General features: G+C 34.3%; 1 protein-coding gene across 2 annotated transcripts; it reads left to right on the top strand.

Annotated features, from left to right (window-relative positions):
- Window positions 1-1,009: 1,009 nt before the first annotated feature.
- Window positions 1,010-16,067, top strand: LOC132909285 (solute carrier organic anion transporter family member 74D). Of its 2 annotated transcripts, none has more exons than XM_060964030.1 (8): window positions 1,010-1,254; window positions 6,629-7,243; window positions 7,764-7,873; window positions 10,186-10,625; window positions 11,554-12,229; window positions 13,182-13,563; window positions 14,471-14,572; window positions 14,922-16,067. In XM_060964030.1, exons 2-8 carry the CDS (start codon window positions 6,913-6,915, stop codon window positions 15,041-15,043), a joined length of 2,163 nt encoding a protein of 720 aa, XP_060820013.1. In that variant the 5' UTR covers window positions 1,010-1,254; window positions 6,629-6,912; the 3' UTR covers window positions 15,044-16,067. The 2 variants fall into 2 exon arrangements, with proteins under 2 accessions (XP_060820013.1, XP_060820012.1); XM_060964029.1 differs by lacking the exon at window positions 1,010-1,254 and adding an exon at window positions 5,528-5,913.
- The last annotated feature ends 711 nt before the right edge of the window (window positions 16,068-16,778 follow it).

The raw sequence follows: 16,778 nt of genomic DNA, 5'->3' as shown, positions 1-16,778 counted from the left end.
AGCCCGAAAGTAAAAAGGGAGTTTCTGTTTGAGAGCCTTTTAATTTTTAAGCCCAGACAGACACAAGCAGAAGGCCCAGCCGCGTAATGAATTCCGCGACGTCTTCGTGACGTCAGGTCGTCTCTATCGATCGCATCCTTAGGCACGCTCCTGGAGGATGCGCTTTGGCATTACCGGAGGATTAAGTGCCCTGCCTTACTCCTCCGTAAATAAAGAAAAATCACAACTACGATGGTCGCTCGTCGTCCGACCGCCTGCTCCCCTCGGGATCCGCTTGCTTCACGACCTTGTCTCTGATTCGGTGTTTCTTGTACGAGAATTTCTTGCTCGCCGACTACTACGAGCCGTGGCGATTGTCAGGTATATCGTTCCACGCGACCTAATCAGAGCCGAGGTGAACGACTAGCAAGAAGATTTGAATAAACCTTACACATGCAAAAACACGCAGCGTTAAAAGTTATTTTAATCTAAATATCGGTTTTGGTAACGTAACGTCAAAAAGTACTCACTTTTCTTATCGCCTCTTTATTTTGAGTACCAATTTATTCTTAAAATATGAATTATCGCATAATTTGTTAAAGTCTCTGTTACGTTTTAATGCTTCGTTAAGGATTCAGTGACGCATTCGATGATTAAAGGGGCTGCTATAATCAGCAGGCTGTTCAACTTTCCAGTAATTTCAATAAACAAACAAAAACTAACTTGAAATCAATCAGAATGAAATAGCTTCTTGAATTTTAGTATAAATTCATGCTTAATTAATATATTGATCGTCTACGAATGCTATAATAATAGATGGAAAATTCTGCAGAATGACAGTTAGAGGACAATCGAATGCGATCGGCTTCTTAACATCGAAAGCGTTAATTCGTTCGAATGTTTGCCGCGCTATTTATAATCGCGATATATTGACGAAACCGAGAGCAATTGATAAAACAAATACGTGACACTTGGATTTGTGTGAAATACGAAATCATGTATCGCGATATAACTGATATAGTTGTTACGACCAAAGATAAAACGACTAGTAGAAATTGAACATTTTTTACCAATGCCGGCCGCTTGAAAGCACGTGAACGCGTTACCGTGAATGTACGGGTCAGCTTCATGTTAGGAAGTTTTGTCGTTGTGTGTACATGATGCACTGTGCATGACCCTGACCCATCTTTCATATAGACCTCATCAACGTCTTCTGAGTCGAGGTATAGTCTGATCTAGACTAACGTCGACAATACGCATTGAACGAGGATAGAGGTATGCGGCGTGGCTTACCGGAAACGACCGGTTTCAACCGTTCTCTTGCTATTTCTAACCTGCATTTCTTTCTTAATATTAGTCGAAACACGTTTCGTTTATATACAAATCGATTTCTTTCGCTATCTTCCAGAAGATTTTATTTGTTTTCTGGTCGGACATCTCAGACTAAGATAAATATAACTAAGATAAATATAAAGGATTATTGACACGAAAATTCGATAAATTTCATTACAGGCGATACATGTGATTTCTCTTATATTCAGTTATTTTATTACATTGTTATAACATATAATTATCGTAATTATTCTATAACATAATACAATACGCGTATTGTATATGTTTATATAATTATATTAAATTATATTTTAAATGGTTGGCTCATAAGGCTATGTGTAGGAGAGGCTATGTGCACGAAGAACAGTCAGCATATAAAGTGCATACACAGAGTTACATCTAATACGAAATCAAAGACTCACAGACGCAGTGTTGATTAAAACAGAGAAAGAAAATAAATAAATATGTCGAACACAGAGTTGTTATTTTGTGAGTATATATGTAAATATAATGTTCAACGTATAATAAACGAAATAAGTGAAAGTGGAAGATTTACAAAATTAATCGAGCAAGGGAACAATTTTGCAAGAGCTATCAATATATTTGTTCGCATTTATGTCGGCAAAAGAATGCAAGAAATAGAAGGCCATTCGCCCTCGAGAAAAACGACGATTAGCATTAACTGTGGGTAATAATAATGATTCTAATGCAGCTCGTCCGGCCTTGATTCTTCTATTCTACGAATGCTGCGTAATTTAGCGACGCAAGTGGGTTGTAGCGTTCAGCGCGTCTAACAAAATTTGTCAATCTATTAGACCGATTCTCTAGGCTCTTGCTTTTTAATTTACCAGATCACCCGCACAATACGAACATTCTTATTGTGACGCGACCGCAACGTGATTAATACGTTTTCCTTACAATCGTCTTCGTCATTTATTAGAAAACTTCCGATTTCACGCGTATTCCAAAAAGAGGAAAAAAGTATTAGACGTCGATGCTTCTCCGTTTAACGGACAAAACTGGTATTTTAAGATCGTATTTACGTCTGAGACGAGAAATAAAAGTATCAACCGTATTTTGTAATTTCAAGGGAACGATGTCGAGGGATTAGAATTCTGTTGAAATAGGTTATATATAACACTGATTTACAAGTTCTGCTCTTGATTTGTCTCGTTTGTCATACGTTTGAAGGGAAAGAGATCTCGTATTCGAAAGGTTATCTTAAATTACGTCAATTACTTTATTTTGAATAATCTCATAAGATTTGTCAATGTGTTAAATTTACCGAAAGAATGAATTGTGCCTTTACGACCGTTTACTTTTCCTAAATACGGTGCCAGAAAGATAGTCGTAATTAAATGTTTTACACGTGTATCAGACAATTTTCTTATTTGTTGTTCCCATGAAATAGCCGGTAGCCGTCATTTTGCAAGAAGCATCAACATCTGTTTTATAAATTGTGCAAAATTCGATGCAAGACAAGTAAACAGTACCATGCACAGTGCTTCGTCGCTATGAATTTTCAATCGTTCTGTTCGCCAAATGAAGAGAACATTCAACGAATTTCATAAGTGGTCAGCGTGTTGTAAATCTACAATTATTCGACACCCTTTCCTAATCGAATCTAATTGGCAAAGATCACCTATGATCCACCTATGACTCGAAGTAAAAACAATTTAATTACATTTCGATATTTTTTAGGAGTAATTTGCAAACTTAAGAAACATCAGGAAAATATAATTACCCTTATTCGTTGGATTGGAATTTTTCATTTTATTACGAATTTCGGTGTACCATTACATTGTTAGCCTACAAGACCCAATTAGCAGAATAGAAGGAAAAGACGAGATCAGAACGTTTTGCTCGTTTAGTGACAAGATGATACTGTGTATTAATTTATTGCCGCCTTATCGTAGATGTAAATTTTTGCCAAGAAACGAATTGTCTGACATATGTTTGCAAACAAGAATACGAACGTCAGAAGAGAGATATTTCCTACAAGTCATGTCAAAATTGGTTAATAACTCTTTCGTGACTTGTACGTTTCTTTGTGTTCGAATGACATTGGCGTGATACCGTTATTTCTAACATTAGCAAGTAGGTAAGTAAAAGTGGTCGAAATATTAAACGAACCGGCTAGATATGATAGATACTATCTGTTCGCTATGCTTTACGTATTTCCTTATTTGTCAGTTAAATTTCCTCGTTTCTGTTAGTGCGCAAAGGTAACCACAAATCAGGAATATATACGCTACATACATACGTTACTCGGTTACCGCAAGCAGAAACACGTGCATTCAGAATTCATACCCGGTTGGTAATATCGTTTAATTATCTTAGTAGCCGTGATAAGAAGATTTCAATCGGTTTCGCAATGTCTTCCATTTTTCTTACTCCAAGGTTACCAAAACTGTTTGAGATAAACATTGTTGATTACTTATTAAACAGAAAAAGAGAATCGTCAACGAATAAAGCTTCCTACTTGTATTTTACGTGCTTCATTTTTCGATAGCCGAATTTTGTATAAATCATACGGTTAAGAAATTGAATAGCAAAATCAGTTGAAATAAACCAAGTTAAGATTTCATATATTTCAAAGGGTATTAAAATAGCGAAAGATGAGCGTCGTTTTTAAATACAAAGAAAACATTCTCATAAGAGACACAGTAACGCTTTATCGATGAAAATAATTACTAGGAACGTTAAGAACTGATCCTGATATCGCCTCTATCGAATAATTGTTTCTATATTTAACGAAACAATGATAAATATAAAATAAACTTAGTGGAATTATGAGCAGCAGAGAAAAAGACTTTCAAACTAACATCGTGAAATTTCATCGTTACCTAACACTTTAAAGAGCGATCTTTCTTTGTAGAAATGTATTCTCCATTGCGATGTAATTGTATTTTTCCGCTTTCTTTTTCCAGTGGTATACGGCCACTAATTAACGTGAATCGTACAGGTTAACGTGGAAAATCTCAAAGTATCTCGAGGTCGAAACAACTACGACAACACGGCCGCAGGCCGATCCATTCTTCGATGGAAAATTAAATTTCAGCAATTAACCGCCAGCTATTAGCGGTATAGCTGTTTGGTGTGTGCCATTAGCAATGCGCGGGAATAGACGGAAGAGTTTACCAGGCGCGTAGTGTGTGCGTGTGTGTACATCACGTCGGCTCTATTAAATCATAATGGGTTCACAATGTGAGACTCTGCTCCCGGAGGTTGACTAGAAACGAGCATAGACACCATACCCAAAGCCGAGGCTTCGTCTATCTTGCTGAGATCTGCATCTTTCGACCAAGTCCTAGTTGGGAATAGTCCTTTTTAAGAATGAGACATTGGAGGCAGCAGACGATGAGATAATTGGAGCGAATTTCGCTTAATGTACCTTTATGTTATCGTAATTGTCAATAGACATACAAGAACCAACGTTGGTACTTTTCTTTACCGGTATATCTGTTTGCCATAAATTTTCAATAATTTCTAGGAATTAAGCTCGAAGATTTTTTTCTTATCGGTGTTCTCTAGCACATTATAGTACGTATTACATTTCGTATTATCAAATATTGTCCTCTTGTTACTTATTATCTTACCATTATCACGAATCGTATTATCAGCTTTTTAGTGGGTTACATACAAAGTATTCAAGTGATTTTTATTAAAAATGAGTTTGTAGCTTTCTTTAGTACTCGTGGAGACATAAATGCTGGAGACAGTGGAATAAATTAACACTACGTTTTGCCGTTGTTTAGCGAAATATCTTTTTTATATCTAATCGCTTAACTTTCCATTTACTACAGAGAAATTGTAACTTTACCAGTAGCGGTAAAACATCGTATCGAAGAAACGTCATCGATCGTTTGCTCGTCAATATAGAGCTCTAATTATAAACCTTTCTTCTAGCTATTCTTTGTTCCCCATATAGCTATTCTATATAGAAAGTAATTTTCTAGTCTACATTGAATCAGCTTCGAAGTAACTTTTACTCTTATAAGGTCGCATTATCGATATGTCTCCGCAAATATAGATTATCAAAAGTAGACTTTTCAGGTTGGAGTCAAATACAAATAAATTCTTCTGGTGTTTGAAGAACGGAGAAGAATACAAATAATGGAGGAAGAAAGAAGGCGTGCGCGCAAGAGAAAGGGAGTAGGCAATAGATCAGACAGTGAGCGAGGAAATAGAGGGGAAGGAGACACGAAGTGATCGCAAGAGAGGTAGAAAATGTGCCCGCTTGATAACAGCAATGCGAACCGAAGTACCATAGATGCATCACAGTTCTCCGCGTCGTGATCCTCTGTCGTCCGATCGGTTCTTCGGGGTCGTAAGTGGGGGTCCGCAGGAGATTTCGAACACGGTTTCATCTGTGTCGCTCTCAGAAGACAATTTCAGTCGGGAAGGAATATCGTTCGTTTTCGGACACAACATTTACACATTTTGCAAGAACCGTGTTGTAATTGCTTCGCAAGACGAACTTGCCACTCCGTAGGATTCTTATAAATATTTTACTTACCCTTTCGGTGGCGTTCCGGGTATTGGTCCAACCATTATCCTCAATCGCTTTCGTTTCGACATAAAAATCTTTTTTATCTTACGGTAGGTGTGAGTGAATTTTGTAAGAGCTTTCATACTTTTAAATTGCCTCGTTTCGAAATTTACATCAATTGGTAATTATCAAGTTCGACGAGTACTTTTCATGGCACATTTTTAAATTGTTCCATTCGTTTATTTCATTGAAATTTATCGTGTACTTATTTTTGATATTACGTATTTTTATTGCCTTTCAAATATTTGTATTAGTTTAGCCAGATTTAACCAGATTTTGCGATTTCTCTGGTGACTACCATTAACGCTACTGAATGTTAGAAATAATTGTAAAAAGATAATATATTAACGATATCGGTTGAAAAAAGGCAAAAATCTGCTGTAAATAAATAGATAAAGCCAAATAATTATTTTGATATAAAGATAAGAAAATATTTGAAGAATTACTTTTATCATTGAATGAACTTTGTTTTTATTGATTATATCTAAATTAAAACGAATATCCCCCGATTTAAAGCATATACAATGGTACAGAAAATTTGCAATTACATACGTGCTTTCACATTTCCAAACGTCTGCTTTCATTAGTCATCTGTTCTTGTTATGTATCATCAAACTTCAAGACATTTCGTGTAACGTCAATATGAGATGTAACGTACATATGAAATGTCATTCTTAAGGTTTTCGTGAGTGATTAATGAAAGTGTAGTCATTATCCTGTCCAAACGAACTATTAGATTTCTAATCTGATCGCGTATATCTTCAGGTTAAAGGTCATCGACATATCTTGATCGAGTGTCAGAATCAGATCGACGCACGATCAGCTTTAACCGCGCGATACCGAAACATGGAGAACACGTGACCGTGGAAAAGTAAAACAGAAGCAGAGTGAGCAGAACGAGAAGCGCCGAGGAGCGTGTCGAAGGAAAAAAGCGATGCCAAGGGCCGCGAGAACAGCGGACGTCGATCGAAAACGTGCGATCAGCGATTGAGGTCAGAGCGATCTCGAAGCTGCAGAGTGGCTAAGTAGTCAACGCGTCGTCGACCAACATGAAAAATAATACGAGCAACCACGAGAAGAACGGGCCGGAGAGCCTGAAGTTGTTGAGGGTACCGTCCACGCCGCCGACCACCCCAACGACGCCTACCACGCCGAGTTCGAGAGGTCTCGAAGATATCTTCAGAGATTTACCCATCACCGACGAAACCTCCTGCGGGATCTGGTGTATACGGAGCCCGACCCTGCAGAGATTCGCTAATAAAAAGGCTTATGTGTTTCTGTACGGTGTTCTTGGATGTATATTCTCGGCGAGTTACGCGTATTTTAACGGTACCATCACTACCATCGAGAAAAGATTCAAGATACCTTCGAAAACGACAGGTGAGAATCGATAAACTTTGACGAAGACGAAGCAACGTTAGGTGTGCTTCCTAATATTGCACGACTTTCAGTCATCAGCTGAACGACTATTGTATGTAGAATACATGCAAACGTGTAAATGTTCTGATCGAGTTTAGGTGCGAAGCTTTTTACAGTTAGTAGAATGAGAATAGTTCAGATCTTAGATAGGTACGTTGAAAGAGTTTTTTCTTTTCATTTTAATTTAGAAGCACACCTTTACATGGTAAGTTTTATGTTAAATAATCAGGTTCATATAAAGGGTAGTTATATATTTTCAAGTATCGTAATACAACATGGATCAAAACGATTTCTCTGCGATAATGCATATGATAGCGAATGATCCATTAGCTTTGAGAGGTTTGTTAAACGGACAAGAAGTATGCGATGTCCTTTTTAACGTGTATCGAGTGTTTGTACTTTATATCATGAATCAATAGGAGCGAGGCAATTTAATTATTTCCACTGATCCAGAACATTAAACATGCATTTTTTTTTCTAGGTCTTATCTCTGTGGGTAACGATATCTCGCAACTGTTTGTATCCGTGGTCCTGTCTTATTACGCAGGAAGGGGTCACAGGCCTCGATGGATCGCATTCGGGATTTATACTGTGAGTTTTAACGAAACAACTTGCTCGTTCACAGTCACTTAAAAACATCCTGAGTTATTTATATACATATGTACTTGATTTCTTTCTGTCTCTCTCTCTCTCTCTCTCTCTCTTCTCTCTCTTTCTTTCTCCCTCTCTCTCTTTCGCGAAGACCGAAGAACGCAGAGAAAACTATCAACTATCGGCACACGCCCCGAAGAATGAACTAGGAGACGTCATAAACCAGCGGTTGGTCAGTTCTTAATTAAATTAGGAAGCGTTGAAATCGTAGCTCTACGCTCATTCACGCCTCTTTCCATCGTACTCTCGCCACAGTATGCTTAGCTAAGCACTCCATTCATTGGGCAGTGAAAAGGCGCTGCTGGTATGCGTGAACCAGCTCGCGTCACGTATTTTCAATAATTATGTTGAAATAATTCGCGTTTAATTAGAAGCCAGTTTGTACCACGTCTATTTGAAGCATTCAGAATTCTGCTTGGTTGTATTACGCATAATTAATATTTTCGGAAGTATGAAAATATGACGTTACTATGCTAAATAACGTGGAATAACAACGTGTTCGTATCAGTGACATTTCGCTTGATGTTTAGGTAACTGAAAGAACTTCGTAGTTGCTTCGTTTAGAAAAATTATTTTTCTTTTCTTCCTTTTTTTATTCTAGTTTATTTCTTTTCATATTGATTTGTAAACTATTATCAGTAGAAACATTTTTAAACGCAAGATAAATTTAAATATCGGCATATTACGTGAAAAAAGGTATATAATAAAGCAGAGTGACATATAAAAATCTAGAGATCAGTTTCTATCGACATAGTTTTAGTCAAGAATTGCTTGCGTATGGTAAAAAGGTATCTTTACACTCTGCTTACTCTGCACTAATTGTATTCCACGAAACATCGATTTTTTAAGAACCAATGAGCCTTAAGAAATTAATAAATCATTGTCGAATATTTGATTTTCTAATGTAACAATATAGAATACATAGAAAATTAAATTTAACAAAAGTTATGTTTTCTTTTTAAGTATATGTAAAGCTGAATAACGTTAATAGGGTAAAAATTCATAAACCTTATAACATTTGTAGGTTTTTCATAAATTAATTATCAAATGACGATTAATTCATATTCTAATTGTTTGAGATTGTTTTTAAGTCCTTCAGCATCTTTCATTACGTCTTTTCGACGAATTAATTACTCAACGTTTATCTCGCATAAGACAGTCGAATACGCGATGAATTATTGTCAGAGCAATCGTTAGATAACGTCACGGTAACAGTAACGGTAAACATGACTTGTAGACAATCGTATCTAACGATCGTGGATATAACAATTTCATAAAGTGTATGGCATTTTCCAGGCTGATTTTATTTAAGGTATTCACTCAAACTACCAAAGCAATACGTTTCATGATAACCAGCAATCACAAAAAATATGCAATATAAATCTTCAGAATCTTCATTTTATTTGATCTTCATATTGCACTGAATCATTGTAAACCAAAGATATCGTGTCTAGATACCTTTATCACGTTTACAATTTTTAATAAATTGCCAATACACTCTTGCCAATATACTATCCACCCACACGATTTACAGGGTTTCAGTATGGTGGAATATAATTAAAATTATGCCATTTCCGTTCGCAAATTCTAATTATACCTATTTTTCGAATACAAAGATAGAATTAGCTTAAAAGATTTGAGTGTTAACAGTAGCGTACTTTGGCTCATTATCGATCGAATCGTATCTACTATTCTGTCATTGGAAAATTTCTTAAATTTGAGGAAAATATGAAAGTATAGTTATTGATATGCATGACCTCTCTTTTCAATCGTATGTTGAGGACTTTTTTAAAATATTGAAAATCTTCTTTTTTCAATTGAAACTAAGGCGAAACCGAAACTTGAAAAATGCGCACACTAGAGTAGGCTCAAATAACGGTTGAAACGTCGAATAATTTAGTCTTGTTTCTTGACTAGATAGCATTTAATCGATTTATTAGGAATGTTTGGAAATGAACGTTTTTCAAGATTTTTTAAAACTACTATCTCTGTACTTACGACTATCAACAGCACAAAGCGAAAAAGATAAAAATTTCACTTATTACTAAAAATGGTAGTTATAACACTGAAAAATATAACTTTGTTACGAAAGACGTAATAACACGTCAGCAGTTATTAGTGTGTCAAACATTGGTCATCGATAATATTCATATTTTAATATCGTAATTAAACTAATGCGAACAACTTATGAAACAAACGAATTATTCCTGTTGTAGGAAGCAATAAAAAAATTTATTTGCTTTGTTCTTTAGGTAGTTCTCTTTTGCTGTTTAACGATGCTGCCGCATTTCTTATATGGTCCTGGAGAAGACGCTCTTCTGCTCACGAAAGAATACGGAGCGAAACCGCAAGCTGAAAACTCGAGTCATATACCTGATAAATACCGGAAGTTTTTATGTTTCGGGAAGGAGAGTCGAGAGAATGAATGCGACGATGACGATGGAAATTTCGCGCCTCAAGTGTTGCTGTTTATAGCACAGCTAGTATCAGGAGTTGGTGGTTCACTTTATTATACTTTAGGAGTATCCTACATGGACGATAATATACAGAAGTCAAAGACGCCAGCTCTAATCAGCTTTTCGTACTTCTTGAGAATGTTGGGGCCGGCCATTGGTTATGGCCTAGCTTCGTTTGCTCTCAAATTCTACATCAGCCCTACATTGACGCCTACGATTACAACACAGGATCCAAGGTACACTAAATAATTCATAAAACAGATGAATAGTTCGATTTTTTTGCAGTGGAATATAACATCGTTAGAAAATCGAGTGACAGAGTAATAAAATCACTTAAAGTCAAATTTCAGAATATCAAATTGAAATATATATGACACTATTAGCACAATGATTCGCAAAAGTATTTAAACACTTAGCTTTCCTTTTTAACATCTACATTATATTTACAACTGGCTTACGTTTACAACTGAAATCACAATTCTCTGCTATTTTTGATAGAACGATATTGTACGTTTATTATTTTAAATTTTATCATTATTATAAAAAAAGCCGATATATCAGTGAAACGAAAGAGAAACGGAATATTAATTGACCGTAAAGCTATATAAACGGATGATACTTCTAAGAATTGAAAATTATTATTAAGTGTATTCTCAAAATTTTAGCTTACACCATTGTTATATTATTATGAATCAAAACTTTCCTTTATATGTCTTTAAAGATACATCTTTACAGAATCTCTTTCATTTATTACAACAAAATATCAATAAGGAATTCGATCATATTTAACGCGTTAACTGTCATAGAAGTTATTCATCAATCAGATCAGAAGTGATCGGCGAGATCAAGAAATCAATTATAGTTATCTAAATCAAATACCCATAAAATTTGGAATACCTTTGATGTTACGATAACAGTATAAAGTGATAGATGCATCATGAAGTGCTTAAATAATTTGATTATTTATAATAAAATATGTTATCGCCGGATTATATAAAAAACATATATAATTCGTTTTGTAGTTAACGTGTTAATATTGCGCAAAATAAGTTTGATAACAGTGTTACTTTCTTTTCCTATATCATGGACGTAGTTAAATTTTCTATTAGTATATCTATATTTTCTATTAATAAGATGAACTTATCGATGCTTGAACGTTACTAGGTGGCTAGGTGCCTGGTGGCTGGGTTGGATTATCCTAGCGTTCCTTCTTTTCGTCTTCGCGAGCATCATCGCGCTTTTCCCCAAAACGTTGCCCAGAGCTGCAGCCCGTAAAGCATTAGCGTTGGAACGAAACAAATCGGGAAGCAATATAAAAGAAGAGGAGGAACCAGAGTTACCCGCCTCTATCTCGGACATGTTGAGGACGTTCAAGCGGCTGCTAACGAACACTACCTTAATGTGTAACAACCTAGCAACTGTCTTCTACTTTATGGGATACATGCCTTACTGGATTTTTATGCCGAAATATATTGAAACACAGTACAAACAATCCGCTTCCGTTTCCTCGTTAATTACTGGAACAGTCGGTTTGGTCTTCAGTGCTTTTGGAATTCTTTTGTCCGGTTTAATCATCTCCAAGTATAAACCCAAGGCCAGATATTTGGCCGCGTGGAACGTGATGGTTGGCGCTATATCGGTCGTGGGGATGATCTCTTACGCGTTCCTTGGCTGTTCCGCCAACGACAATCAAATTACGGTTCAACCGGATGGCGCCCTGAAGACTCTACTACCGTGTAACGAACAATGTCATTGCGATTACGTTACTTACAATCCTGTTTGCTCGGAACATGGAAAAACCTTTATTTCAGCTTGCCACGCTGGATGTCGCAATATGAAGGTTCGATATCGCATTTTTTATACATTTAAATTAATACCTAAATTAATACTACTTCTAAACTAACACTTTTACTGCATCATCTATTTTATTTTTTACAATTTTGTTTAAAATTTCAAATTGTGGATATTATTTAAGGACAAAAGGGAAAAACGAGGGACGTGATAAAATAGTTTGGCTTCGGAAGTTCATCCGTAAAGGAACAAGATTTAATGAATTTACCTATACCCTTTACAGGATGAGGTTTATGCTTCTATTATGAGGTTTAGGTGTCAGAAAAATTATGGACAAAGAAATAATTGTTATATATTACATTAATTTGTCTATCAGTCGAACATTGCAAGTTTCTATTATTATAAAAACAAGGTCAGTTATTTCGATAACGAGATACAATAGGACCTCGATTTTCGATTTGAATCGTACGTTCGATTATCCAAACCACATTGGTCAGTAAAGAAAATCGAATATACGTATATTTTAAATATGCTTGTTTAATATCGAGAACAGAATGTAGTGTACACGATGATAATGCAAATAGAATACATGAAATTACAGCAGGTAGTACGAAATCTTAATATATTTGAAAGATACACTGGACAGATTATAACGAAAATCAATGTTTTTGTAAACGATATTCAACATATTCACACATTCCAAAATATTTATAGCAACATAGACAAGTATTACATGATATGAAAGATAAGATAAAAGTAATCCTGCGGAATTACTTATTTAAAAGAAAAAAGAAAAATTAAAAAACATTCCCCGTTTTCCCCTAATCTTTTAATTCGAATAACGTTTAAATACTCAGTTCGTAATAAACGTTCGTATAAAAATAAGACGATTAAAAGAAAAAGAACACTTATAACTTAGACGCGTATTTTAATTTCAAATTTTTATAATTTATTAATTTTGTAAATGCATAATCGTTTTATTTCTATCTAATTATTTCTAGATGCAGGCTAATGGTAGTAAGATGTACACGGAGTGTAGCTGTATCAAACCAAAATTCGCACGTTTGCCATTTTTGTTCGCAAACAATAATTTTACATATACAACAGAGGATCCGCTTGAAACTCCAGAACCTGACGGGTCAGCTCCTTTAGGCACCGCGGTACCGGGAGCCTGTCCCGTGGATTGTATGCATAAATTTTACGTCTTTCTGGCTGTGGTTTGTCTGCTCAAGTTCAGTGGCGCGACTGGAAGGGCGTCGAACTTCTTAGTTTCTGTTAGGTGCGTCGATGAGAAGGATAAAACAGTGGCTATGGGCTTTGGATTAATGATTATGAGCTTATTTGCGTTCATACCATCTCCCATCTTGTTTGGATTTATTTTAGGTAAGACACGTTATTTAAAGAGAATAGAAGTTTTTTCGTTATACCATATGGTGTTTCGATTGGTTTCGACTGAACATTGTCAGTACGTTCTATAAATATAAATAGATGTTATCGAATTTTACTAAATTTACTGTACCTAATAAAATTTTAGTACGTAATATCTAATTTATCGAATATTATTTTTATGGTAGATTAAAAGTGTATGATATAAATTGCATTAGAACTTATATTTAATGTGAGAGAGTTTGATATAAATATGTCTACTGTATATGATAAAGTTTTACGGTATGATATGGATATTAAATTTTTACATAAACATAGACCATATGGTGTCTGATTGTGGTGCCTTAGAAAAATTATAATAAATGTGTAAAAGAGAGGGAACGATATTTCGGTTTTCACTTAATTTTACAATGTTAGATTTTTAAAAATACTAACATTCATACGAAGATTTTGTATTGATCCACGACGATAATGTTATGTGAAGGTTTTTACTGTTATAATTTTTTAATGAGGCTTCAGAAAAGAAAAATGTTTCTAAAATAATTTCTTATTATTTAACCTTACAGAACATATTGGCAAAGTTAGTCGAAAAAGAATTAGGGTAGCCGACATACAGAAAATACAATAATAAAATATACAAAACAGGTTGTGACAAACAAAATGACATAAATTCAAATTGTCATGTAAGAAATGGAAAATTTATTTTAACGAATGAAAAATTTAGACTATATTATTCAAAGTGATGTTCATTTTGAAACATTAGGAAATAATCTGTTTTTAATCACAAGAAATCAAATATTTATTTATATATATATTGAATATTTCCGTTTTCTGTTTAACGTGCGTCTGTCATTTATTCGACTAAAGATTGGCTAAATATTTCTCCTTACATATTTGCCCACAGATAAAACGTGTCTTGTTTGGGGAAAAACATGTTCGGGTACAGGAAATTGTTGGCTCTATAACGGGGAAACTTTGAGATATCTACTGAACTTTACAGCAGCCAGTAAGTTTGTTGTTTAATTCATTTTGGAAATGTTAACTTAGACTAAGCAAATATTTCACTTCCAAAGTAATAAAATCATATATCAAAATATTTTCGTGCGATCTTTTTGCATTTATTTCTACGCTCATTATCGAAACGTCTTTAATTCTTTTATTGCACTTACGAATAAATCGAAAAGTAAATGGAAAATATGCTATTATTGTGAAAATGCCAAAAACCGCACGAATTGTATTTTGTATCAAATATCGCTTGAAATTTCGATTCATGCTACATGATATTCTACTTTTAGAATAATAATAATCCATCTCGCAAGATAAGCCCGCTAGCATTATGATATTTTTCTTCTTAGCGTTCGTAACGATTGGTACGTTATTTGACGTGGGTGTCTGGTATTTCGTGAAAGACGTAAAAATCTTCGACGAGGAGATCGAGCTGAAAGACATAGCCGAAGAATCGGGAGAGACACTTTGAAACTGAGCCACCAACGATCAAGCTAGATCGCTTCGTTTCAAGGAAAGGTGGAGTTAAGGTTGAGGGGCGAAGTCATTGGTAAAGAGAGAAAAAAAAGATGGGAGCGTTGGAAAAAAGGAGAGCCGACGAATAAAGACTTTACAAGTACCTTAAGCAACTTTTTGGATATTTAAACGCTCGTAGTACCTCAGGTAGAACTTACTGTTGACTAGTTCACTCGTGAGGCATAGTATTTGAAGAAGAAAATGAATTTCATTTTTTACTGTCCCCGTTTTATTACCATAATTAATAATAGTTTTCATCGCTTATGAGAAGCCTGAAACCATCCTATCAGATATGAACAGCGTAAGAGGATACGAATGTAAAGAGGCTCACCAATAACAGTACGAGACTTTCGAATTAGTCATAAACCTGCGTTTCGTGTACAAAATATAGTCTAAAGATGAAACTTTCAAACCATTGGTGAAAGGAGGTTTTTTTTTAAATTTTTAATCGAATAGCGTAGCGTAATGTACCGTGTTTCTTCAAATCAACGAAGCGTTGCCATATTTTAGAATAATATTCAGATGAAAATCTGTTCAAATACGATCATTATATACATACATATATTTTTTACTCGAAGAAAACTAATTTACGTAACATAAACTCGAACGCAAAAGCTGAGGCGTTATTGAAATTATATCGTATTAATATCGAGGTTCGGTTGGTTGCAAATAATCTGTCAATTGACTTTTTTAAATCGTTAAAGGAGAAGGAAATTAATAAAAGTACATAGTATAAAAACATTCAGGTATATTTAATTTTTATTTGCAGCACAACTCGCAAGAATGTCACTTAATAAAGATACAGTGTTATGTGGAATTCTGTTGTCGTATACAATCCCTGTTAAAAATGAAATTGATATCGTTAACAATAGAAACAAGCAATAAATTAGGGGATTTCAATTTGAAATAGAAACTTATTATTTTGAAATTTTTATTTTAATAGTATATACACATGTTTCAATAAAACAATTTTATCTACACCAATCTGTATTTAAAACAACCCGACTTACTATTTGTAAGGATGATTCTTTATTTTTGAAATTCAAAAGAGATACTATATACCTATATATACCTACTTTCTAATTAACGAATTAAAATGGTACATTGATTTGCACAATTGGAGTTTAAAATTTGGTAATTGATTTTCATTTTTGTTTGATTTACTCATTGTATAAACCACAAGTTTCATTCAAAGACAAATAAATGAGACGAACAAGTTAATTAATAACATATTTGAATAATTTCGTAATAAATATATAAAAGAATTTAACAGATATATATTGAACATTGTAGTATTCGTATTTTATACAGAGATATATCAAAGAATAACAATTTGAGTCAAGATTTTTATTATATTTTTGGAGTCACATTTTTAATACATAACCAGTGTATAAAACAGTTTATTAAGGTAAGTTAGGTATATTCTGCCTGAAATACATAAAATTAAATAAAAATGGACATATTATACAGTGTTTATATAAAAATATTTCTAAATAAAGAAATTACTATAATTTTAGATATTATTATTAATTATATGAATATATATGAAATACATCGTCATATATATGAACAATTTCATTTTTCCGATTACTCTTTAATTTTATTTTAATTCGTTCGTTGGCAGTGTTACATAAAATTAATTGTGGTCATACAGTCTTTCTTGATACGTATCGGTGATTAGTTATGTCAAC

The sequence above is a fragment of the Bombus pascuorum genome, chromosome 7 (assembly GCF_905332965.1).
Source record: "Bombus pascuorum chromosome 7, iyBomPasc1.1, whole genome shotgun sequence".
NCBI lineage: Eukaryota > Metazoa > Arthropoda > Insecta > Hymenoptera > Apidae > Bombus > Bombus pascuorum.
Note: the sequence above shows the minus strand (reverse complement) of the source record. Positions and strands in the feature narration are given on the sequence as shown.

Bases quoted from the DNA above. Each gene is read 5' to 3' on its own strand.
- LOC132909285 (XM_060964030.1), top strand. From the start codon at position 6,913: ATGAAAAATAATACGAGCAACCACGAGAAGAACGGGCCGGAGAGCCTG. The intron at 7,244-7,763 runs GTGAGAATCGAT...TTTTTTTTCTAG, and splicing joins GATACCTTCGAAAACGACAG to GTCTTATCTCTGTGGGTAAC. The intron at 13,564-14,470 runs GTAAGACACGTT...ATTTGCCCACAG, and splicing joins CTTGTTTGGATTTATTTTAG to ATAAAACGTGTCTTGTTTGG.